We start from the raw sequence: 26,227 nt of genomic DNA, 5'->3' as shown, positions 1-26,227 counted from the left end.
TTATGTAAAAACCAAATCTTTTTGCCCTGAAAGATGATCTGAGATTGGATTGACTTCTCAGTCTTATAATGGCATTCTATGAAAAAAAAAAACTTACACAAATCAGAAACAACTTCTATAAATCAACAACTTTGTTTCATTGAATCTTCATCGTATGTAAAAAAAAATGTACTAATGTTTTCAGATTTTTTAAAACATTTCTTGTAGTTGGATTTTATTAGAAAAATGATTTTTTCAGAAACCTGAAGCTTAAAAATATTAAACCCAAACTTCAGCCTCATTCAGAGCAGTCCATGAAAAGACGGTCTGACATGAAACCGGTCCGTGACCTGAAACAGGTTGGAGACCACTGTTCTAGCCCTTCTGCTGTCTTGTGGGGTCCAGATGACCCCACTCCCAACGTTAACATGCCTTTGACAGCACCAGAGCTACGACTCTCATGTTGTAGTCATTATGTACTTATAAACATGTTTGTTACACATTGAAGCAATGAAAAACTAAAATCAGTCAACTTGAACTCTATTTCAAGCTCGAGCCATTTGTCACCGTTTAATAAAAAAACATCAATTTCTTCTTGTTTTTAAAGGTTTTTTTTTCACAAATCCAAACAAAAGAAGCTAAACAATGCAGAATTGATTTGTCACATTCATACATTTAACACCAGCACATGCACTTCCAGAGTGTCAGACAGCATTTTTTACCCCTCTGTGTGAAAATGACACCCTTCTATGAACAAAAGCAGTTGCCATAGGCACAATCTTCTCACAGCATCGCGCTGTGATGCCAAGTGAGCCCATGAAGACTTTTAATCATCTCGGCACCAATCAAGGCTCATTTGTTTGTGCTCCTAATTCATCCACGCTCATTCTGTTGTCATCAGTGCAGAGACATCCAGACAACACTCAAATGGACTTTAATTTGCACTAATTTCTTGGTGATTGATGGAAACCAAACATTCAGCTTTTGAAGTTCAGGTTTGTTCCCAAAACATCACAAAAGAATGCTTTCTAATTGGAAAGCATTCTTTTTCCTTTTGTGGTGGTAGGGGAGCTCCAAGCGACCGAAAAGATGATCCCCAAACAGATAAACACCAAAAATGAGGCCTCACTGAAAGGGAAGGCTGACTTTCACCTGCTCTTATCAGAACCCATTTTCATCTGCAGCTGCCTGGGGGGGCCGTGCATGTCATGGCACCATGGCACTCTCGGCTGGTGTTTACCTGCATGAGCCTCACAGACACTTCAGGCTCTGCAGATGGAAATGGCTGTGGTGCATACAGGGGCTCTCTGGCTGAGGCTGCTCTTTCTTTTTTCTCAGTAAAACCTTTAGTTTTCTCTGGCAGATGCTGCACCTCAAACACCTCCATGCAGCTGCTGCACTAAACCAAGCAGAACATGCCAGAAAAGGCTGAATATCTGAAACAACATTTATTCCACTTTGAAACAGATTTTTCCTGTGATCGCGATCGACGTAATGATCACCCCTGATCTAGAGGATGGGGGAGGGGGGGTTCTGACATGACCCACATTTGGAGGTTAACTGGAATGTACCACATTTACATAACACCTGCCGCAAAATTCAGTTTGTTGTGTTCCCCAATATTAAATGTTGGTAATGAAGTCACATTATTTTGGTTTTGTATGAACTATTTCAAGTATCTGTTCAAACTGAGCATGCTCAGAACCCGCTGCAGCTCCAGCTAATGAAACACAGCAAACTAAACAGCTTCTTTAAGTCTGAGCATGTGCAGGAGCTCCTGCTGATGGTGAATGCATAACTTCCAGTCCTGCAGCGAAGCCTTTGACCTGCAGGCTTTACCAGCTAAATGTTCAGGTAACTGAATGTCTTCATTCTGTCCAGGTGAGCCCAGGGAGCGCAGCTGGAAGCAGTGACTGATGAGATGTTGTGTGTTTCAGCTTCCGATCCATAAATCATTTTGACGTTTCACTTTAATAGAGCGCAGTGACTTGACCTGCTGCGTTTTGTGTGATGTGCTGGCCTGCAGGTGCAGTGCTGGCTCCCTTAAACCTGTTTTAAACCCGTCCAGGTTGTCGTTTTCTGTCATCTGGGACCTGCTGTGTTTGACTGTCCAAGCTGCTCAAAGTGGATGAACCAAAAATAAGAAGCGTGTTCACTGGGGGCTCTCCTTAGACACGGGGTAGCAAATGAGAGGAGGGGGAATTTAGAAAATTCTCTAATGAACCGCTGTCTGACTTTTCTGCTCTCTTTGATTGTGCCCCAGCTGAATCCACCCGGCCTGCTGACTATGCCCCAGAGCCCCACCTCCAGCGAGGATGAGATGGCCGAGAGCCTTTCAGACTACTCCGACGACTGCGCCTCAGACAGTTCCCGCGAAGAAACCATCTACGAGACCATAAGGGCCACCGCTGAGCCGTCGCGGAACCACATGGACGACATTCACACCAACTCCCTGGTCATCCGCATCCTCATCCCAGATCTGCAGCAGACGGTGAGTCACATGGTCTGAACAAGAGGCAGCTTTCAGCACCAGAGCTCTGACGGGATGCCGATCCCCCCTGAGCGCCAACACCTCACAGTTTAGCTAATGCGTGAGACCTGCTGGGAAAGCACTCACGCTGGAGGCCCTCACAGGGTTTCATTCAAAGGTCAAAATCAGTCTAAGCGAGCATTAGCCACGCTCTCTGAAAATGTTTGTGCAGAAGAGCACGAGGGAAAAAAACACATTGCCACTAATGACAACATCAACAAGCTCCTCCACATCACTATTTGGTTCCCAGAGCCTAACGTTTAGCTTTTTGTGTTAAAAGTGGCTCTTCTTTTACAAAGGAGTCTGAATAATCCAACATTTCTAAACACAGTAGCAGCAAATTCAAGGGAATCTACAAGCTGGAGCAGGGATCACTGCTGCATATGTCACACGCTCTAAGCATCGTGGGAATCAGCGCTCTGCTTTACACAAGCCTTCATGTCTGCACACATCCTTCATTTTCATTCGCCTGCCCCCTCCAGATGTTCGTGAAAACAATGCATTATCAAACCACACAATGGTGGAAAACTGATTTTCTCCACCTCCACTGCTATCAAAATTGTCTGCTGAGCTGCGAGCCTGAGTTTGACTTTTGGAACTGTGTTCAAAAGTAGCTGCGCTTGCAGAGCATGAATCAGACCCATTGACTGTATCAAAGACCTGGACTGAGTGGGTCAGACCCAAAAGAAAAGCTGTACTTCCGGGTCAAAGCAAATGAGGTCCATTTTTTGGCAATACAAACAACGGCATATTGGAGCCAGACAGCGTTAGTGAGGAGGGATCGTTCCGAGTTGGTCTGAGTCATTGTTTCTATGGCAACCACTCTCACCAGTCAGAAGTGAGCTTAGTGGAAGACCACACCCCTAAAAATGTTTTGAATGTTGGGTTTAGGGGCCTCCACCTGCTTTTGGTGAGGCATCTGATTAGTCCATTTTTAACTTGAATAACTTGAACTAAAGAAAAAATATTAAAAGGATTATTAAGAACGTGTTAAAAAAAAGGTAATATAATATAATATAATAGAATGACAGAGTAACAGCTTTTTATTTCTCTATAGAAGTCTATGGGATTTTGGTACTAACTGTCTGGAACGTCAGAGGGGAGGAGTCACTCAGTCCACTTCCCACATACAGTCAATAACTAGACCAACTGAAGCTTTCACATGGAAACAGTCCCATAAACTCAGGTCAAATGTTTGGGGAATGCTGATAAATGGACCCCTCCTCATATGCTTTGCCTTTACAGACATCCCTCTCATGAGAGAAATGAAGCCTGAAGTGGTCAGAACCCCATGGGAAAGTCATGCACTTCCAGTAGATGCTCATTTGGGGGCGCTAGTGAAAATAACAAACAAAAGAAAAGAGAGTCAGAACAGCAGCTTACCCCGCTCGTCCTCTGACTGCCATGTCTGAAGGAGCGGCTGCTGCACCACCGTTACCCAAACCTTTACTCAAACTTCTTCATGACTCTTGAGTCTTTAGATTCATGCTGTGTTTGTTTGACGTCCTCCCAACACATGAAATGGACTGCATTTCCCCTCTTTGGTCTGTGGAAGGTCTGTTTGCATTCACACTGAAGCGAACCACACCAGAGTTCATCTGCAAGTGACCTCGTTCTGTGAGCCCTAACCAGTCATGTACCTGACAGATAATGTGAAACCTGGTTCCTCGTGTGCATTTGAACCACCAAACAGGTTCCCTTAAAACAGGTGACCTTTGCACATGGAAACACACCCACCAACTGACCAGAATGAACCAATGAGCTGCAGTATGAAGGTAAAAATGCTCCAAAACGAACGCACTTGTAGAGCGACAGGCGTGCTCCGCCTTCGGTCAGCGGGATCCTCGCTTCTCCGTCCTCCGCGGAAATCGGCGTCTGGCCGCTGAGCGAGGGCTTAGCGTGGTGTCGCTGGGTACGCGACCGGCCAGCCGCCGAGCTCTGCGGAGGAAAGAAGAGGCGAGGATCCCGCTGACCGACGGCTGGAATTCTCGGCCTCTCCTTCCTCCGCGGAGCTCGGCGAGTGTTAATACAAAATGATTGAGAGATGTTCTGTCACATTTGAACGTTCATCAGAAGAGTTATTGAAGCAGGAAGTCTGAATCTGTGAAGATCTTTCTAACTTTACCAAGTCCTCTGAGCGCTGCACTCTGATTGGTTGACTCCGCCTCCTCTTATCCTCCCTCCCCCCTAGTTCCATTATCGGACACAGATCAGTTTAGACACAAGTTTCTCGCAAGGAATGTGTCAGAATTCAGACCGCAGTTGTAGCGCTCTTGTGATTTGCGCCAGCAGATTCACGCTCACGCAGAAGCACATTTGAGCAGTTGGAATCACAGATTTGAAGTTGTAACTCTAAATGAACACATGCAATTGGAAATTTGTCACTTCACAGCTGAAGATTTTTACACACAGATGCAGATTTTTGATGCACAAGTTTACACATTCTATATTACAAGTTCCCACATTAAAACGACAAGTGCGTTTGTTTTGGAGCATTTTTACCTTCATACTGCAGACGCTGAAGATAGTGGTCAAATGAAGCCAATAAAGGAAGTTAATACAGGTGGAAGCAGAGGGAGAAGAAAGAGATCATAATAGCCCTCCTTTTTCCAATTAACATGTAAATGAGTGGCAGGTATGTGATTAGCTTGAAATAAATGATGTGTCACGAATGTTAGCCGTCTAGTGAAGCACGGATCACCACGAGGCAGATTGACTGTCAGACTGCACCTGATGCAAACCCCCTTTAGGGTGTGCAGTGCTATAGACATGCATTAGCACTGCAGCACACGTGTTACCAACAGGAACGGATGGAAAGAGCTGCACTTAGACATTCTACAAATGCATTTATGAGAGCTCCACGCCACTTCAGTGAAAAACAACAGCCTGACTTCATAACCGGAGATTTCTGCAGTTTAGCTGCTTGGCTCTTTTTGAAAAAGTTTCCTCCCTGAACCCTTAAAGCTGGTTGTGCCACTCTTGGCATTAATTGTGTATGCCATGGGGTGGAGTGTGTGTATGTATGTGTGTGTGTGTGTGTGTGGGAGGGGGGGGGGGGTTCTGTAAGCTTTGCTCGATCAGAAAAAATAAGCAATTAATACTGCTTGTAGTCTAGTTCCACGATAAAGTCAGTCTTCAGTCACATCAATGCTCCAACTTTCCTGCAGAACTAGGTTTTTCCCTATCCAATTAAAAGGGTGTGTGGGGGGGCAGTCTTTTGATTGACAGGTGATAATGGAATTGAACATTGAGATCCTTTGCTTGTCTTTCCTGTTTGCCCTTTTATTGGCAGGGATCCGGTTTTCTGGACTCCAGTCCTCAGGTCCACCTAGCTGCACGTCTTCCATGTTACCTCCTGATTTAGCTCATCATCAGACCCTGCAGAGGCCGCATAAAGACATTCATTAGAGGCAGGTGTGTTCAGGCAGAGAGACGGAAGAAGCATCCAGGATGGTGGGCTTAGAGGACTGGAGCTCACAAGCAATAATTACAGAGAACAAAGCCAGAGCTGCAAACTGACTTTCCTTCATACAGGCTTTTTCATCTGTATTTGTCAAAGTAACTTAAAATTAATACAAAGTAATACAAAAAAACTATAGAAGTTTACAAAACATAGCCCAACATCACACACAGGTACTTTAAAGCCTGATTGAAGAATGATCCACATCATCCTCAACAGGGTCTGGGAGCATGGAGAAGCAGAATCTCAAGTGGAACCATGTCAGGGTCTCTTGCAGCAGGGCCAGTCCTTCCATTGTCCTGTTCTCCTTGAGCTCGAAGCTCCTGTTGATGGCACACCACCCAAAAGAAAGCAGGGGGTCACAAGCCTCCATTATTACCCCCAATGGGAAGGGCCCACCACCAGTCCCCCTCAGAGTTCCACTCAAAACCACACCTGGATTTCACCGTGAGGTTTCGAGTGGTTTTTTTAGCCTCATTGAAGCAAAACAAATTGGTTTTATCATCCTTTCCTTCAACAAGCCAAAAAAATGTTTATAGCAGAGTGTTTGTGTTCATTTTGCTCATTTTAACTCCAACAAATGGTCTAATTTTCTGAATCACTTTTGATAACCAATGAAAAAAAAAGATAAACTTCTGTAAGACATATTCAACTGAAGGTGTACGAAGCTTCAAAAAGTTTAATAATAACAATCCATTTTATTTAAAAGCACCTTTTAAGAAACCCAAGGACTCATAACTCAATAAATAATAAAACATCTGATAAATCAAACAATCAATACTTGATTTGGACATCCCTGTCAGCAAACAGGAGACATCCTCTTAGTACCCCAGCCTCCAATTTTAACTGCACCCTTTGTTATACAAGTTCCCGACTCCACCACACTATACACACACACCTACACACAAACACACACACCTACACACTGAAGGTAGGACTTCTGTCCCCTGGGGTTTGCCCCACAGGGGCACGCAATGGCAATGTCTCTTGTGTGCTGGCTTCCTGAGCCCGGCGGTCTTCTCTCCACGCGGGGAGAAGGGTCCCTGAAGTCTCCGGCTAGGCCATGAGCCGGGGATCACATCACATCTGAGCCTGGAGTGTCTGTGTCCCTGTGGTGCTGGTTCTGGTCTTCTGGTCCTCTTTAAAATTCGGATCGGCGGGGGAGCCTGGTCGGCCCATGTTTCCGCTCGCTCATCAAGCTGTGCAGCAGAAGCCATGAGCTGGTATCCCGTGACTTGTTAACATGCACACAGAGACAGGTTTAGTCCACCCTCATGACTGAGTGAACTGACATCAGCGTGACCCTGGTAATGCAGTGTTTGCAGCTAAATGCCGGTTTGGTGTCAGGTTCCGGATGGGGATCCAAACCCTGAGGTGCAGTCAGCCATCGTCAGCTCAGTCGCTGCCGTCATTTCTGCGCTCACAGGAGTCGTAGCCGCTCTCCAGTGTTACCTGTGCCATGTTACTGGAGCAAAGGTCTGGGATTGCCCTGAGCTAATTTGACCCTGTTCCCCATCAGAGATTCAGAGTCTCTATGCATTGTAGGCAGTAGGGGGGTGATTTCTGGGCTTATTGGCACTGAAGTTTTCTTAATTGAAAAGATGAAGTGAGACTCTCAGAAAAGTATAATTAAATGGAAATGAAACAAAGTTCATCAAGTGTTGAACAGATTCCTTTGCCTTTAAACAACCCTCTGAAAAGTAAGAAGTTGAGGATTAGGACCAAAATGAAATATCATTCGAGGATGTAAAGGTGGTTCAACGTGAGTGTCCCACACCATTGCCTTGTGATTTTAACCCTCGTTTATTCTACATAATGTGAAGGGAAGTTTACACAGTTTTTGAAGGTTTTAAAACACTCTTTTTTTCTTTTCTTTTTTTTAGCAATTAGTGACTTAGATTGTGTCCAAATTCCTTCCCTCCTCACTACTAGTTGGGAATTCGGACACAGTCTTAGATTTCAGACTTGTACTTGGGTCGTGTGTAAGTCTCACATGGAGAGACTTGTGACTTGACTCAGGACTTGACCTCAAAGACTTAAGACTAGACCTAAAGCTTTGGCTTCGACAAAAATATGACTTTGTTTCCTTTTATTTCTCACTTCCAGGACGGCGTTATCAGGTCTGAAACTAAAGGCTCTCTTTAAAATGTTCTCGTCTCGTAACGCAGAATCAGCAGAGACCTATTGTTATCCTGTCTTCATGACCTTTTAAAAGGAGTGTTTTATTGACTTTTTGTGACAGTAAAACATTCATTTTAACTGTAATTGTTATTTTCTGAGACTTGTCCTGAATTTGTGCTCGCCGGACAGACATGACTTCAACTTAAATGCAAAGACTTTGGACCCGACTTGGAATTGTAAGTGACGACTTGTGAGCATCTCTGCAGGTTTTTCTTGAAGAAGCAAAACTTGTTTATTCTAAAGCGATCGAAACAGCAAACAACATGCTGAGCAGCCAAAAACACACAGGAGATGCTGAAGAGGATCTCAACGGTGGGAATGTTCCTCAGCCTGCAGATCCTCAGATCTAACCTATAAAATTAAACATTTAGTTTGCAGATTAAATATTTTCATCCGACCGCAAGCTAAACATTTAAGCTTTGTGACTAATTATTTATTTGTTAAATAGATACTCAAGTCCAAGTTAAATATTTAGCTTTTTATATTTAGTTATGAGTTAAATGTTTAACTGACTCTTTAATTAAATATGTTATCATGAAAAAAATTAACTTTAGATTGAGTTTGTAGCTTGCTAACTAAATAGTTAGTAAATGTAGCATTTATAAATACATGAACTAAAAAGTGAAAATATGCATTTGAAAAATGAAACCTTTTTTTCTCCTAAAAATGGCTAAAGAACCAAAAATATTGTTTTTAATATTTGACACTTTACAAACGGGACCCCATAGAATAAGGGTCTTCAGTTTAGATAAGCACTGACTCTCCATAACTGACCATTGCTCCGTAAAAGCAGCTGCAGGGTCGAGACTGAGCCGTTCGGTCTCAAGCATTCAATGGGAATTTGACCCAGTTTGAGCGAAGCAGCTGTCAGTCTGAAAGGGCACGTCTTGTGCCAGGCATCGGCTTCTGCCCACCTCCACCTCTTGTTCTTCACCTCTTCATCCTTGCTCGCCTCTCGCCAGCAGTGAGGATTAGCTGGACAAAGCTTGGCTTGTCACACCTTCAGATTTTGCAGAGCTGCACATTCAGCTATGGAACATTCATCAGTGCTGTCACCTTACGTCTCGCTGCTCCATCAGTCCAAAAATCCTCCATTGTTTCTTGTTTTGCATTTAAGAAGCCTGGACCTGATAGAAGTTCTATTATTGACATGCCCATCATGAGAAATGGTCATTTGTGGACTGTGGACACAATGGCTTGGCAGCTGCAGCTCATTAGTTTATTTGAGCAGCAATAGGACGAGTTTCTGCTCTGGATACGGCGATTCGAGCTCGATTTGAGCTCCATGACCCACTGGAAGCATGCATTTGGATCCCATGTCATAGTCTGGTCCGACCCGCCTTTTATGTGTGTTGATTTCTGTGGATTCAGCAGCGGCTAAGCCTTCTGTCTTTCTTCTCTCCCCAGAAGTGCATGCGGTTCAATCCCAATGCCACCGTCTGGGTTGCCAAGCAGCGGATCCTCTGCACACTTAACCAAACCCTGAAGGACGTGCTCAACTATGGGCTTTTCCAGCCAGCCAGCAACGGGCAGGATGGCAAGTTCCTCGATGAAGAGCGCATCCTTCGGGAGTATCCACAGCCAATCAGCAAGGGCGTCCCATGTCTGGAGGTACATTTGTGTACCGTTTGGCAGAATCATCCGTTGCTCACGGCTGCAGCATGAAACAGTGATTCACGAGAGGGAAAAAAAGCAGTTTTGTGCTTTTACAGCAGTAATGTTTTTTTTCCTCATCTCCTTGTAAACACAGAAGCTAAGAATGTTCTAATAATAAATTTAGTAGTGAAATGAGTTCATGTTGATTGTCTTTTTACCTCGTTCTTTCCTTGAACAGTTTCGTTACAAGAGCAGAGTTTACCGGCAGCCCAATGTCGATGAGAAGCAGATCGCCAAACTTCACACAAAGGTGAGACGTTTACAGAAGCAACCTTTCTATTCTGTCCGGGGTTTTTTGCTGCGAAAACACGTGACTTTTTTCTTCCAAGCATCCACACAGAGACAGAAAATCTTTCTTTTGTTTGCATGAATGCCTTGACTTCAGCTGTTGCTGCTCCTCTGCCTTTTTCAGTTGATTTAAAATTGATTTTGTTCCAAAGTTTGCAGTTTTTGGACTGCTTAACACACAGTTAGATTACCTCCTCCACACACACAAAACGTGTTGCCAGTCAGAAAAGGGTTTGCTGCTAAGAAAAGCTTGATACGCAGACTTCTGAGACCCCAGACCCTAATTGTCATGATACAAACGTTCTTTAAAAGCGTATTGTGTAGAACTTGGTCTGGACCTGTAGTTCATCATCACTCCACTAGGGGCAGTAGAGGGCTTTCTCTGCTCATTTCAAAATGGCTACTTCCTTTTTTTTTTCCAAGTACCTTTCTGTCACACACCTAGGTGTGTGAATTTGATCTCCGCATTTGACCTGTCCTCTGGGGGAGCGGTGAGCTGCAGACGAGCCACCTCAGACACTTTTGGTGGGAAACGTTATGCTCATTCAAAAACTTTACGGTTAGGATGACTCTTGTGATGTTATTCATTTTTAAACGACTACTTTCCGTGATGAAAAATGCAAAATGTATTGATGAATAATTTTTATAATCCAGCTGCACCATGTCCAAAATGTGTGGATCAAATGTGAGACAGCAGGTACCTTTTATCCTCCTTTTTTACTCATGTCAATGCTTTTGCACCCTAAATTCACATTTATTGTGAGAAAAATCATTGCAAATTACCCAATTGATACAATCTAAATCTCATTAAAAACTCTACATTACAGCATTTTTGTGTAAATTTCACTGAAGGGTTTAAAAAAACCTCTTAATTCCAACAAATTAGAATTTTCTGTCAATTCTTTGATGAGGTGATGTTTACAGCATTGACAGATTTGCAGAGGGAGCCTGGTAACAGTTGTGTCCCCCTGGATGGTGTTTGGGTGGCTGTCTGTTATCTGCATTCTCACTCTTTTTTTTTTTTTTTGCTAATCAATAACAACCCAACATCTCTGTGGCCGGGGACGTCCATTAGTTTAACTACAAAGTAGAAGTTTATGCTGGTTAATTATTCCAATCAGAAACCACTGGATGGCTGTTTGGAGGATGCAGCTGAAACACACGCGAGACATGTGGACACAAACGTCTGTGCTCACTCCGTGTCTTCATGAAGAGGATAGCAGGATGTCCGGAGGGCAAGCAGCAAACAAAGAACAAACACGTCACCCTCCAGTCTACCTCAGTTTGCATAGAGAGTGGACCCAGAAGGGCCACGGGGACTGCGATGGACGTCACGCTGGAGAAGCTGCAGAATAACAAAATTCAAATCCAAACAGCTCACAGCAAACTTTCCAGATCCCACCTGTCAGTTTGAACTCTTTCTGCTGCTTTCGTGCTAAAATATTCACTGTATACTGCCTGAAAAATGGACTCTATAAATAGGAATCCAGCAACAGCAGACAGGAATTCACACGTTTTTATAGCTTTAAGTGAGATTTTTAGCCTCTTCATTGTTGGAGGCTGCCATTCTGCTCTGACTGTAATCCTGTTGTGCAGCAAAGCATAAATGTCTCTGGCAGCACGCAGGGAGGCGTCTGACTGCTGCTCTAATTCTACATGCCAAGGCAGGGAGGGGGGCAAAGAGGAAGAGGGCAACCAGAGAGGAAGATGAAGCATGGAGGGAAACAGATCCAGATGAGGAAAACATTCTCAGATTCATTGGAAATCCTGTGCTTCTTTCAAACCCCTTTCTTGCATCAACTTTATTCTATATTTTGTCCCACAGCCATCCTGGGCTGAAGGACCCGATTTCTTTTCTCCGCCACAAACTCACCAACATTTGCAGCAGTAAGATTGAATTTGGGGTGCGGTGAACGATGAAGGAAGCTGAATACGGCCTGCCCTGCTTTTTGTGTGTGAACATTTTGTTGTGATAAGGAGATCCACTATTTCTTTATGTATTTAACTATTTTGTTATCACGAGAAAACAGATTTCATTTTCAACGAAATAATGAAGGCGTGGGCCGTTTTCTGCTTCCGTAAATGATGACAGCCCCAGACATAGACAACAACAAAAAAAAGGAAAAAAAGATGACATCACAGCTTGGCGGCTATTTTGTTGCAGTGTGAAATGTGGAGATTTTCACAATATGGAAAAAGAAAAGGTTTGCTGAAGCAGTTTTCATGAAGTTTCACACACAGGCCCCCCAGGTTAAGTCTGTAACCACAGCTGAAAGTTTACTTTTGCCAATTCTTCTACATATTACATATATAGAGCTGTAGGTCGACCCCAGGTAATGAAAACATAACATGGTTGCTATGGAGATGAAAACCAACAGAAAAGCCGCCTTTTTGAAAAAAGATTAAGGCTGTGTCCAAATTCCTTCACTAATCACCATATAGTGCGTTTGCCATTTTCTAGTGCTGTCTGAATCTACAATTCCAAAATCCAGTGTGCTACAAATTTCCCAGAAGTCTCTGCCAACTCTAATGCGAATATAGACCATAATGCATTGCATCTGAAAATGTTTTGCCAAAAAAAAACATTTAACTGTGGTTTTTTTAAAAAACCATCAATGTTTTTATCTTCAGGAGACAGTGGACTCATAAATAATCCTCACAAAACGCTCATATTAATGAGATTTTAACTTTATGAAATCGATGACGTCATTTCCGCCATTTAAAAAAAAAAAGAAGTAAGAATAGCATCTGAATTGCTTTTGAAATGCAGGGCACTCTCTGGTAATTTAGTAGTTATGGGTTAGGGCAGGAATTCTGACACAGCCTTAGCCGCAGTCAGCTCTACCCAGTGAGGGGCATTTGGCAGCAGCTCAGCCGGTGTGGACGGGTCAAAAGGGGCGGTTGAGGGCAGAGGAGGGCAGTGCCTGCGATCCACCCAACACCACTAACAGCTTTAATGGAACTGTTGTGACCTGATGTGTAACTGTGTGTCATGCTTTGATAGCATCCAAAAGCCTTGATGGTCTAACCTCATCCATGCCCCAGGATTTTAGGAAGAAGGTGACTTTAAAACGTGATTCCGGAATGTTTTAGTGAGTTTGACGTCGAATTTGGAGTTGATAGTTTCTGTGTCTGAGACACCGACCATCTCAGATTGCTTTCCTTTTGACTTTATCATGCAGCAAAGGTTTGACTGCCACCCCAATGTTGTTATTATTGTGTTTTTGAGTGTAACCTCTAATCTTCATTCATTTGTGAATCTGAACCCACAGCAACCTCATGGTTTCTGTTTCCTCCAGAGGCTGTGGTTTCAGAATAATCATCTCCATAATTGTCCCACCAAGAAGAAATGAAATGAAAATGAATCTTTCCCTTTTATTGTCATCTCCCTGTTCTGCTCTCTCCTCTCTTCATTTTTCCTCTCCATTGGGGAGCTGCTCTCTTATCTATTTTTATCCTGCGGCCTGGAAAGAAAGCAGAGTCGCGCAGAAAGGAGCAGCCGTTCCTCTCTCCACAAACACCACTTTCTCCCATGCACCCTCCTCTCATTTCCTCCAGACCTTCATCTGTCCAGGAAGACATCCTCAGTTCCACACTGTGTGCATGTCCACTCCTCACTGTCATGTTGGACTCTTTAGGCGCTGATTCGCCTCTGCTCCTCCTGAGGGGAACTTCTTCTCCCTAATTGTTATGGTGTGATGGCGTTCTGGTTATTCAGAGGAGCCCTCAAATCCCTCAAATATTTGAGTTTGATTCAGTTTGCAAACAGAAAAAAAGATAAGTTTAACTCCTGTTTACTCAGCAGCCATTTAACCTTTTCATCAAAGCATTAAAGACGTCTATGGATTTGCGATAACAGTTTGGGTTTTGCGTGTTGCTTAGACCTTGGTGGATTGATAGTACCTTTTGGGGGGGGGGGGGGGGGGGGGGGTGTTCTTGGGGTTTGAGTGTCTTTCTTTTTCCCCCAGCATTTCTAGCAGAGCCAGTTAGGTTAATGTTTCAGACAAATCGGGCCATTTGTGGCACGAGCGCCAAACTCGCCATGGATGTACCTTAGGATCCTGTCTTTCAGAGAAGCATGTTAACCACGAGAAAAATCCAAAATGGTGGGCATTTATGAAGATGGCGGCCGTACACTCAATTGTTACAAAAACATTCAATATCTGTTTCCCCATGTCTCAACAAAATGGGCTGTTCATGCTCACAATGGAGACTTGAGGGGTCTTATTTATATATATATATATGTATACACACACACACACACACACACACACACATATATATATATATGCAAGATGCTGTGGTAGCCATTCTGGTTTAGTATGCCTTCAATTTGGAATAAATCCCCAACAGTGTCACCAGCAAAGCACCCCCACACCATCACACCTCCTCCTCCATGCTTCACGGTGGGAACCAGACATGTAGAGTCCATCCGTTCACCTTTTCTGAGCCACACAAAGACACGCTGGTTGGAACCAAAAATCTCCAATTTGGACTCATCAGACCAAAGCCCAGATTTCTTCTGGTGTGATGTCCATTCCCTGTGTTCTTTTGTCTTTAATTTCCTTTCTTTAGCAGTGGTTTCCTAGCAGATATTCTAGCATGAAGGCCTGATTCACACAGTCTCCTTTGAACAGTTGTTGTAGAGATGTGTCTGCTGCTAGAACTCTGTGTGCCATTGACCTGCTCTCTAATCTGAGCTGCTGTTAACCTGCCATTTCTGAGGCTGCTGACTCGGATGAACTTACCCTCCCCAGCAGAGGTGACTCTTGGTCTTCCTTTCCTGGGGCGGTCCGCATGTGAGCCAGTTTCTTTGTAGCGCTTGATGGTTTTTGTGACTGCACTTGGGGACACTTTCAAAGTTTTCCCAATTGTTGGGACTGGCTGACCTTCATTTCTTAAAGTAATGATGGCCACTTGTTTTTCTGTACTTAGCTGCTTTTTTCTTGCCATAACACAAATACAAAAACAGAATAGACCAAAAGTATGGACACACCTTCCCATTCATTTGAATGAGAAGTGTGTCCAAACTTTTGGTCTGTACTGTAAATCCATATCTTGGATTTTCTCATGGCTAATATGCTTTTTTGAAAGAGGTGACCCGAAGGTGCATCCATGCCAAATTTGGCGCTTGTACCACAAACGGCACGATTGATTTAATAACCAACTCCACTATTAGCTGTCAGTAGTAACCAGCTTTAGCTGTCGGCCCTCATAAAATTATTTCTGCAGGAAATGTCCTTTTCTCTTAAAAATTCCTCCTTTTTATTATCTGCAGGCCAATTTGAGGAAGTTCATGGACTTTATTCAACATGATCAGGTGGAGAAAGTTGCCAAGATGTTGGAGAGAGGCTTTGATCCCAACTACCACGACAGCGACACAGGAGGTGAGGCTGCACACCACAAGACCTTTACAGAATCACAGCATTTATAATATGATTTCAGCTCTCATCTGCCAAGTTACGTTAGTCATATTATGATCTACAGATTACTTGGGGCATTTTTTAAGCAAAAGTGCTCATAGCCTGGTCTTGTTTTTCAAGCATTACTATGTCTACTGTAATACTTTTCTCAGGCCAGAGACAGTTTAACATCTCCATGGACAACCTTATTTAAATGTTCTCGTTTACTCTCTGTAGACTTGAAACCTATTCAGAGCTCTGACAAGAACCCAGATGTCAATCATCTCAGTACCAAGCAGATGACCGGCATCCATGTGGTCTGAACTGGCATCAAAGTATTAAAAGGATTTTTAAAGTTGGATATCTTCCTCCAGAGTTTGTATCAGTTTCTGCAGGTCATTTAGATCCATGGCTGCACTGAATGTTCAAAAAGGCTGTACTTGTTTCTCTTCAATAATCCTAGAATCATCTGCAGATATTCTTCACCACTGTTGATGCAATATTGGTTATTTAAATCCAGAAAATGAACAAAATATGTCCCAAGTAAAGAATAAATAAAAGCCAGAAAAGACCAACTAGATTTCTTATATCCTTAAAGACTAGTGTCACTGGTCTGAGGAAGAGAGCAGCTGCAAGGACTAGGTCTATAATTGGCATTGACTGTATATGAGAACTGGACTGAATGACCCCTCCCTAGAAAAAGTAGCTACAAAAATAACTCATGTTTCATAAAAAAACTCAGTTCAATTACATTTTAGTTCTGTAGCCCAATATTACAACGATAGTCGCCACAATGGGGTTCATACCGGTAATTGCATAAGAACATGAAATCATAAATCATAAAATACAATAAGGTAATGACTAAACTAAACAGACTAAGAATAGAAGAGAGAAGGAGAGTAGAAGTAGATGAGAATAGAGGACAGAACCCCAGTGCACCATACTTTCCCCGGCTTCAAACTACTAGCAGTCTACTAACAACTAACTGTTATTGTTAAGTTTAATTCAACCGTATTAATAGTAAGTTGGATGCACTATGGTACTTATAGTGGATGGTAATTAAAATAAAAAATCGACATTTTAGCATATCAGTATGAGTACAACATAGTATTAATCTAAGATGGGGGAATGGGCCGCCCTGACCCGGTTTATGAAACCATCTTCCCTCCTTAGAGAAATATGTATCATGGATGTAATGAAAATTGTAATTATTCCCCCAAACTTCATTACAGTAGGTGAGGTATGGGTAGCAATAAGTTAAATAATCTCTGAATACTAACTAGTCTGATAATAAGCCTGTCCAAAGAGGAATGTTTTTAGTCTAACTTTGAATGTAGAAACTGAATCGGTCTCTCTTACATGAGCTGGGAGTTTATTCCATAAGACAGGGGCTTGGTGGCTAAAGGCTCTACCTCCAACCGTACTTTTACTAATTCTAGGAACCACAAGCAGTCCTGCGTTTTGCGAGCGAAGTGTTCTCATTGGATGGTAAGGGACTATGAGGTCCTTAATATAGGACGGGGCCAGTCCATGTAAGGCCTTATAGGTTAACAGGAGGATCTTGAACTTGATTCTAGAATCAACTGGGATCCAGTGAAGTGAAACTAACACAGGAGTGATGTGATCTCTTCTGCTAGTTCCAGCTAACAATCTAGCTGCTGCGTTCTGAACAAGCTGGAGACTTCTTAAGGAACTCTTAGGACACGCTGCTAACAAGGAGTTACAGTAATCCAGCCTCGACGTAACAAATGCATGGATGAGTTTTTCAGCATCACTCTTAGAAAGTAGATTTCTGATCTTAGCAATATTCCGCAGGTGAAAAAAGGCAGTTCTACACACCTGAGATATGTGAGCCTTAAATGATAAATCCTGGTCAAATAAAACCCCAAGGTTTCTAACTGTGGAATTGGGGGCTATACTTATGCCATCCAGGGAGACTATCTGAGCAGACAGAGTATCTCTGAGGTTTTTAGGACCAAGTATAATGACCTCAGTTTTTTCTGGGTTCAAGAGGAGGTAATTAATTGTCATCCAGGTCTTGATATCTCTGATGCAGGCGTTCAGTTTCTCTAGATCCTCATTCTGGTCCGGTTTCATGGATAAATACAACTTCCTTGAATGGAAGCCAGGATTGGTGAAGTTAGTTGAATTTAAGAAACGTCTCTTTGTTGGAAAAGTTTAGCATCTTGACTGATATTCTTTTGGTATCTTCCCGCTCCAGCCTTCACACCCGTCTGCCTCAGAATAACCAAGCTTTGCCAGACTCCATCCAGCCTTTCCTTGATTAGATCTTCTCCATTGTTTGAGCTGACACCTAAAGCTGTGTTTGCTGTCAGTCAGAAAGCTGCAGCATCTTATTAAAGTCTGCAAACTCGCTCTTCTACCTGGACCGCCATGTGCACTAACTCTTTTTATTGTGTGACAATTAAAACAGATTCCATCATATTTTTACTGGTAACCAGTGATTCTTGGACTTTTTTTCCATAACATAAAATTTTTAATAGTTTTAGCTTTTCCTTCTCTGTTTTGAACCTGTTCCCCTGTTTTGGCCGTGAATTTCTTTCACCTGGTGAAAATGATTTTAAAAGCTTGGTCAATCATTTTTTTTACTAGCATTTAATTTTACTATATTAGAGAAATAATTTCAAGAAAGATGCAGATTTTAGCCTCTATAGTACATGTAAAAACAAAGTTTTGATGACATTTGGACTTTTTTGAAAGAATCCTTCTTTTAAAAAAAGTCTTTCATACATTGGTGTTTATTTATGCATGTAGAACTTTAGTTTGGAAAAATTTCAAGTATCTCCTTCAGAGCAGGGGTGGGCAAATTACCGCCCCCGGGCCATATGCAGCCCGCTAAACTACTGCTTCTGGCCCACCAAACTGGAATAGATTTTATTAATAAAACTAAATAATGTTTCATTTTCCCTGTAATTCTTGAGTCTCCCCATGGATCACGGGCCATCAAAATCTTGATTCTCAAAATTAGAAACACTGAAATATGTAGATAATAATATTTGGGGCCACAAAAGTTTGCTGTTTGAAAATGCAAAGGTTTACGACATTTTGGAATTTAAATTCAAAGGCTTAAAAACGACAGAATCTGATGGAACAGAAAAACCTCCGTAGTTGTTACAACCCTTAGTGGCCCACATGTCAAAGGGGTTTGCCCACCGCTGTATGGAGTTAATTCAGTCTCAATAATCAGAAATGCACACAACCTTTTTCACAAATACACACGCTCTGATTCACAAATGTAATTTTACGCAAACATGCAATATTAATTTGGAAATGCACACTAAATGTTTCACACAAATGCGCACGCTGTGTTTCACAAAAACACAATGCATTTTTCAGAAATGCACAATAGATGCTTCACAAACATCATTTTTAGGTATACTTGTAATATGAACTCACAGATCGTGCAACCGAAGGGTTGGCGGATCGATCCCCGCTCTCCCCAGCCAGCTGTCGCCCCCCAAACGCGACTAGTCTGCAGCTCACCGCTCCCCCCAGGGGTGGGTCAAAATGTGTAGAAGAATTTCCCCATTGTGGGGCCATAAATAAAGTATCAATGATTATCATTTTTCAAATCCAAGAGCCTGTAACTATGACTCTGACAGGAAAGGCAGAGCAGCTGAAAGTTGGTTTGTGAGCGTCCGGGGTCATGACCTTTGGCTTAACATACCACAAGAATGCTAACAAGCTGTAGGCGTGAGGACATAACTCAGAATAGATCAGAAAGTCTTTACCTTTTGCTGTTCAGTTTAACGTGAATCTACTCTACAGGAGCAAAGTCATCTCCTCCAGAAAGCCCAACAGAGTGAGAGGACACGCACAATTCTCTTACACACCATGCAGTTTGCACACATTTTTGTTTGAGTTTTGCTCAGATGCTCTTTTGAGTCCCTTAAAGGCACGTTTAACTTATAGCTCTGAAATGATTTTGGTGTCAAAACATTCAGCCCCTTCAGGAGATTCCTGAGGGTACGTTTGCTTTTCTCACTCTTTTGGTTGTTGAAATATGAAGCTGTTTTGAGCTCATTGAAAAATGAATGTGAAAAGCTTCCCATTCTTTATAACTTTGAGCTCTTTGTGAGCAGAGAACTGCAGCAAACTTTCAGCAACGATCTTCAAACCTTTGAATAATTCAGCAGGCATCAGGCTCTTTCACTTCTAATCTGCCTTAGGATGCTTCTCCATCCTTTTTCAATCATTTACACTTTGAAAAATGATTTAAAATTCAGCAGTCACCTTGGCGTTTTTATGGTTAAAAGCGATATTCACAGAAATCCTACATACTAGTCAATTGCTTCAGAGAAAGCCCGAAACAAGTAGAAAGTTCAGTAGCGCTTTTGCCATGATGAAAGCAGAATTTGGTGTTTTATTGTGATTTTTTTTCTTCCTCTTGAAAGATTTCTACTAAGTTTGTTTCAGAAAACATGATTCCTCATGCTTGGATGTTCATCTGAAGGATGCATTCACACACGCTCATGAAGTCAGAGGTAATCCGGTTTCCACATGTCTATGAATTCCCAGGAACGTCATCTCCGTGTTTGTCTCTCACACCAGAGAACTGTTGTCATGTACAAGTTCATTTATGAAACAATGTACATCCGTGTCTGCTGCCTCTGGGTCCTCCAAATAATTACTAATTTATCCTAATCACGATATCAAAACACATATGGCAAAAGACGGCGAAAGTGATTATCAATGGTTACCTTAAATGTGCTAAAAAAAATAAATAAAATAAAATAAAAAAAATAAATAAATAAAAAAAAATGTGCTAAAACAATCTTATGGCAGCTTGAAAACGATTCAAATAAATCTGTTAATGCATTTGACAAATTAGATGGAGCCCTTCACGCTGTCGGCCAAACGGATGGAGCCCTTTTATTTATTTATTTTGAACTATTTAATGTCAGATGCCCGCCTCCTATAGAAACGAGGGTCATTTGCAGTATATTTTAAGTTATGTTGGCTCTTATTTTAATTAAACTTAATTGTTGCCATGGCAATATGGTTCACTAATATCCTGAGTTTTCCTCAAATTGTGCAGCCCTACCTTTCAGTGAGGATTGGAAAAAAAAAAGCCACCAGAACTTGACTTGTTTATTTCATCAGCTGACTGCTTCTGACGACATTTGGAGCATCCAGATTACTGAAAATTATCTGACAGGTCCACATTTTTCAGCACTAACCCAACAGTTTGTGGGCTATCACTGTTATGATTTCCAGTGGTTCCAGATTTTTCTCCATAAAGGATAATATAAAATTATTAAGCAAATATTATTAAAAATAATAATAATGAATTTTATTTATATGGTGCCTTTTTTGGGCACCCGAGGTCACCTTACAGATACAAAACAATTATAGTTACTAGAATGAGACATTAGTTTTTTACTAACCTATATTTGTACTTCTTTTTTCTCGCAATGGAACATCTGAAATCTTTTGTTGCACACATTTCATGTCTTTTGTCTTGTTTTTGTCCTTTTAGTTTTCAGTGTTGTGTTTTTCCTAAAGCTTTGTAACTCCCTGAGGATAAAATGTGGTTTTGTTATTTGTTAGGATCGTGTTCTGTTTTATTAAAATTCACTGATATACCTGTTCCTGGATTTCATCTGCTAATTTGAATCCCATCAAAACCCATTCCTGGCCACGATAAACTTTTGAAAGAGGCAAAGTTAAACTGGGACACATCCGTCGAAAGTGTCTTGTTATGATGACCTTGTTTTACAAATGAGCTTTTAATCACCTCAAAGCTCTACCTTCGCCTGTGAGCCTGCGGTCCAGGCACTTAACCTGCTTTCATTTTCTCTGAAGAGCTACGCTCAGAGAAAGAGCTACGCAGTGACTCGGAGTGGGGAAGTAAAGCTTGTAAAAGCTTAATTAAATAGCAGAGACAATATGAATAAATAATACATGAGCAAATGTTTGATAGTCTTCTGAGTGACAGAGAAACTTGAGCTCTGCATTCCAGAGTGATCGTGTTTGCTTTTAGGCTTTGAAAGTCGCATTTTAATGCAGAATTAGCCAAATGCACTCAGCCCGCTGAGGCTCGCCCTAAAACACCGGTGCGTGTTTTTAAGAAGGTTCCTTTTAATGCTCGATGGTTCATACATGTCAGTGTTTGTGCCTGAACAGAGATGTCTCTTATTGTAACAGCAGCTGACAAGGACTGAATCAAATATGTGTCTGAGCAAAATTAAAACTAGAAGGGGCTGCGCTTCCAGAAGAAAATGCAGGGTTGAATGCAATATTGCTGAATGAAAATGAAACTTAAAGGGTAAAATAAAGAAAAGAAAGAAAGAAGGAAAGACAGAAATGATCAAAGTTGACCATAAATAAAGTGAAAACAGCACAATAACAAAATAGATATTGTTGTGAAAAATGCCAGAGCCGGGTATCGAACCAGCGAGCTTCTGCACCAAGGATTCCCCATTTATTTCAATGGAGGCAGAAATCCTGGAATATCTTGAAAAGTTGAAGGATTTGAAGAAACAAAATTCATAGCTGGAAAAAGCTGAAAGAGCTGAACATTTGAATAGTTGAACGGTTAAAATAGCTGAAAGATTGTAGGAGTTAAGCAGCAAAAAATGGTGGAAAAATTACAATAAGGAAAGAGAAACAGGAAAACAATGGTTGAAAGCTTTATATCGTTCAACCAATTAAAGCCGTAATCAGCGTTAAATGGCCCACAAGCGCTACCCCCCCGCCCCCTTTTTATATCTGCACTCCCTGACATAGCAGCTACTTCTCAACCGTCATTCTCCCCCCATCCTCGGCCACCCTGGTCAGAGTTGCCCGTGACAAATTCATTAAAAAAACAAACACTTTTTTCAATCTCCATAGCAACCATTCTATGTGTTTGTGACAAACAAGTCAATGCAGTTTTTTGAAAAATCTGCAAAAATAAGCTTTTGGATTTCCATGGCAACAGAGGTTAGTTGCTAACCACATCAACGTTCCTTAAACAGTATTTTCACATCATACGTCATGTCTTTTCGGTCAGCTTCAACCAATGATTCATGTACCAAAGTTTCACAAGATTTGATGTGCGAGCAACAGAGGAACGCCACTTTTGTGAGCTCGCCATGCTAATGCCGTAACAAAAACTTCTAATTCCAACTTTTTTGCAAGTAGCTTCCCAAAGATTCTCCTGGAGTTGGGAGCCAATAAATCAAAATCCTTAGGAGTATTTTAAATGTGTATATTGTACTAAAGGTGATCTTTTTCTTTTCTTTTTTTTAAATTCAAGATAGCTAACTCTTCTTGAGGTCAAAGGTCAATGAAATTTCAGTTTTGGTCGTAGACTTAGCCTGGTGGAATGTGTGTGAAATTTCGTGAAGATCAATTAAACAAAAGTTTTCTTTTACTACATTGTGTGAAAATGTGAAAATTACCAAATTTCAAACATTGCCACAAAACAGCCACCAACCCGTAGGGCCTGTGGCCATCCCATAATAATTTTAAATCCTCTTCTGGATATCCTTAACATGTGTGTTTTGATTTAAAAATATTGTTTTGAGCCTTAAAAGAGGTGTTGGCCACTGTCGTATTTTGATTGTTTCTCCCGCTGTGAGGTCATAACATGCGGTCGCCCTCTGATCGGAAGATTGCAGGTTCGATTCCTGCCTTGTCCGCCCATGTGTTGAAGTGTCCATGGGCAAGACACTGAACCCCACCTTGCTCCTGGTGGAAGGTGGGCGCCAGTGAAGTGCAGTAAAGCGGCCATCAATGTGTGTGTGGATGGGTGTGTAAATGTGTATGTGTGTGAATGTATGTGTTGGTGGGTGTGGTAATGTGTGCGTTATGTTTGTGAATGTGTGTGTGAGTAAATGTGTGTGTGAGTAAATGTGTGTGTTTAAATCTTTTGGAATATTTGTATAAATTAGTGTGTTGTGGGTTTGTGAATGTGTGCGTGTATAGGGGTGTGAATGTGTTTGTGTGTGAATGTTTGTGAGTGTGAATAGGTGTGTGAATGAGTGAATGTGTGAGTAAATGTGTGTGTGTAAATTTGTTTGAATATGTGTATAATTTAGTGTGTTGTGGGTTTGTGAATGTGTGCGTGTGTGAATGTGTGTGTGAATGTTTGTGAGTGTGAATAGGTGTGTGAATGAGTGAATGTGTGAGTAAATGTGTGTAAATTTGTTTGAATATGTGTATAATTTAGTGTGTTGTGGGTTTGTGAATGTGTGCGTGTGTGAATGTGTGTGTGAATGTGTGTGTGAATGTTTGTGAGTGTGAATAGGTGTGTGAATGAGTGAATGTGTGAGTAAATGTGTGTAAATTTGTTTGAATATGTGTATAATTTAGTGTGTTGTGGGTTTGTGAATGTGTGCGTGTGTGAATGTGTGTGTGAATGTTTGTGAGTGTGAATAGGTGTGTGAATGAGTGAATGTGTGAGTAAATGTGTGTAAATTTGTTTGAATATGTGTATACGTGAATGTGTAGTGGGTTTGTGAATGTGTGTGAGTGTGAATAGGTGTGTGAATATATGTTTGTGTGAATGGGTGTGTTAATGGGTGAATGGGACTGTAACTGTGAAGCATACATCATTTGTAAAGAGACTTTGGTGAGTTTTTAAGTGTGTGGCGTTGAATAGATTCTTGCTCAAAGGCACAGTAAGAAAGAAGAATTGTTAGAACCATCTGCTCCTTCTGTCCTGGACTTAGACTAGCAGCATTATTTCACAATTGTACTTTGCACATGTAGGTTTACTGCAGGGTGTCTGGAATCCTGCAGTTTTTTCAGAAACCTGCCTTTTGTTGCTGATTGCCTAGATCAGGTTGTCAAGGATGCCGTGTGGACTCAAACGCAGGACGCATGATTTCCCAAGATAAAGTCCAAATTTATTTGGTAGACCTGCTCGAATGACAAAATTACTCGGAATGCTGAGAAACGCACAAAACAATCCGGCAACAAGTGCAGGGGAGATGCAGACTCTAAACATGAGGACAGATAAACGATTACATACAGGTGTGCACATCAGGGAGAACAGGCGATGACACTGAGGGAGAATTACACTGGGGGGGGAATCAAGACACCTGAAATGAGAGGACATGTGAGAAACTGAAAGTAAGAAAAACCGCCCTGGCCCCGATACCTCACACAGGGGTGTTTGGCCAACAGGGGCTTTAGTGGCAGGATGGTCGGGAAACATGTGGGACACCAACGCTCCAGGCCTGGATCGGACACCCCTTTTAGATTGTACTGATTCCGATTTTCTGCAGAGGTTGACCTGCATCCTGTAAAGAGAGTGAATCTGTAGGATCTGTTTGTTTTCTCTAAACCTCTGAATGACAGGGATTCCAACCTTTTGTCTTTGCAGAGAGTCCGCTGACATTCGCTGCTCATCTGGACAACATGGTGGAGATGATCAAGGTGCTGAAGACTGGAGGAGCTCATCTGGACTTCAGAGCCAAAGATGGCATGACTGCCCTTCACAAAGCGTCAAGGTCCAAGAATCACGTCACCCTGATGGTAAAGCATCTTCCTCCTGTTCCCGTCATCACTGGGGGATGTCTGCTTCAGGAGTCACAATTCTTTAAAGCTCTTTGCCGCTCGATGACGTTTTGAACTCATGCAGGTCCCGTCCCTCAGCAGCTCAGTGACGGCCATGAAGACTTTTCTGCCGCCATCGTTTCACTCTCACGATCCATCATCAGGCCATTCTCTCTGTCTTTGTTAGACGCGGTTCGTTCAGGTGCACTTGGTATTTTCTGGATGATTGAAGTGCTTCAACATTTAATTTACAAAGAAAAGCTGCAGAGATCAGATTTCACAATGATTTTATAGGACTGGCTACTACAACCGCTGTGAAACTGAATCCAGACATGGTGGTGTATTGGCTCAGACCTTCATCTGGTTTCCTGCTCCTCCCTCAGACTCTGCTGGAGCTGGGAGCCTCTCCTGATTACAAGGACAGCCGCGGCCTGACCCCCCTGTACCACAGCGTGCTGGTGGGGGGCGACCCGGGCTGCTGCGAGCTCTTACTCCAACATCACGCCTTCGTGTGCTGCCAGGATGAAAACGGCTGGCACGAGGTTCACCAGGTAAGCATTCACCAAGGGGGCAGAAAAAAAGCCCCCTGCCCCAATTCACCCCCAAGTCTCATTATACACAAAGAACAAAGATCACTCATATAACCTCTATTAATTAGTAGCACCTCAGCTAAAATAATTTCTGTTTCAATAATAATAAATAATAAAATAAAAATAAAATTGGGCTGCACGGTGGGGCAGTGGTCCGCGCTCTTGCCTCACAGCAAGAAGGCCTCGGGTTCAAGTCCCAGCTGGGGGACCTCAACCTTGACATTATTAGAAGAGTGTTTCAGGTAGAAAGATGACTTGGACCAAACTCTGGGATGTTTGGCTGTTAAGAAACACAAACCTGGAAGGAGAACTAAACTATTGACCTCTGACCTCTGATTTCATCAAGAAGACTTAAAACTGTGTGTTCGTTGTGGCTTCTATACGTTTAACTGGGAACACTCATTGTACGCTGAGACGCTGTCACTTTAACCCAATGCATCATGGGAGATGTAGTGATGGCAGACAGACTCTCTTCTCTGAGCTTCATTGTTTTGTTCAATTGTTCCACGGTCTGACACCGGATTCTGTGTAAAGCTGCACCGCTAAAGACGAGCTTTAGCTGGTATTTTTGTTGGAACTGAGAGACTTTATGAGCAGAATCAGAACAAGGAAGTGAAGACTTTAACCACTTCTG

At 42.1% G+C, this 26,227-nt stretch overlaps 1 protein-coding gene across 4 annotated transcripts in view; it reads left to right on the top strand.

Moving 5' to 3' along the window:
• shank2 (SH3 and multiple ankyrin repeat domains 2) overlaps positions 1-26,227 on the top strand; it is a 314,619-nt gene that overhangs the window by 101,018 nt on the left and 187,374 nt on the right. For all 4 annotated transcript variants that reach the window (XM_023950566.1, XM_023950561.1, XM_023950563.1 and 1 more), the window contains exons 3-8: positions 2,243-2,470; positions 9,558-9,761; positions 9,985-10,056; positions 15,373-15,481; positions 24,831-24,982; positions 25,387-25,554. In XM_023950566.1, coding sequence (XP_023806334.1) covers positions 2,243-2,470; positions 9,558-9,761; positions 9,985-10,056; positions 15,373-15,481; positions 24,831-24,982; positions 25,387-25,554 — 933 coding nt within the window. The remainder of the gene's footprint in view (positions 1-2,242; positions 2,471-9,557; positions 9,762-9,984; positions 10,057-15,372; positions 15,482-24,830; positions 24,983-25,386; positions 25,555-26,227) is intronic.

Source organism: Oryzias latipes, chromosome 3 (genome assembly GCF_002234675.1).
Source record: "Oryzias latipes chromosome 3, ASM223467v1".
Classification (NCBI taxonomy): Eukaryota; Metazoa; Chordata; class Actinopteri; order Beloniformes; family Adrianichthyidae; genus Oryzias; species Oryzias latipes.
This window is presented reverse-complemented; position numbering and strand designations above follow the sequence as displayed.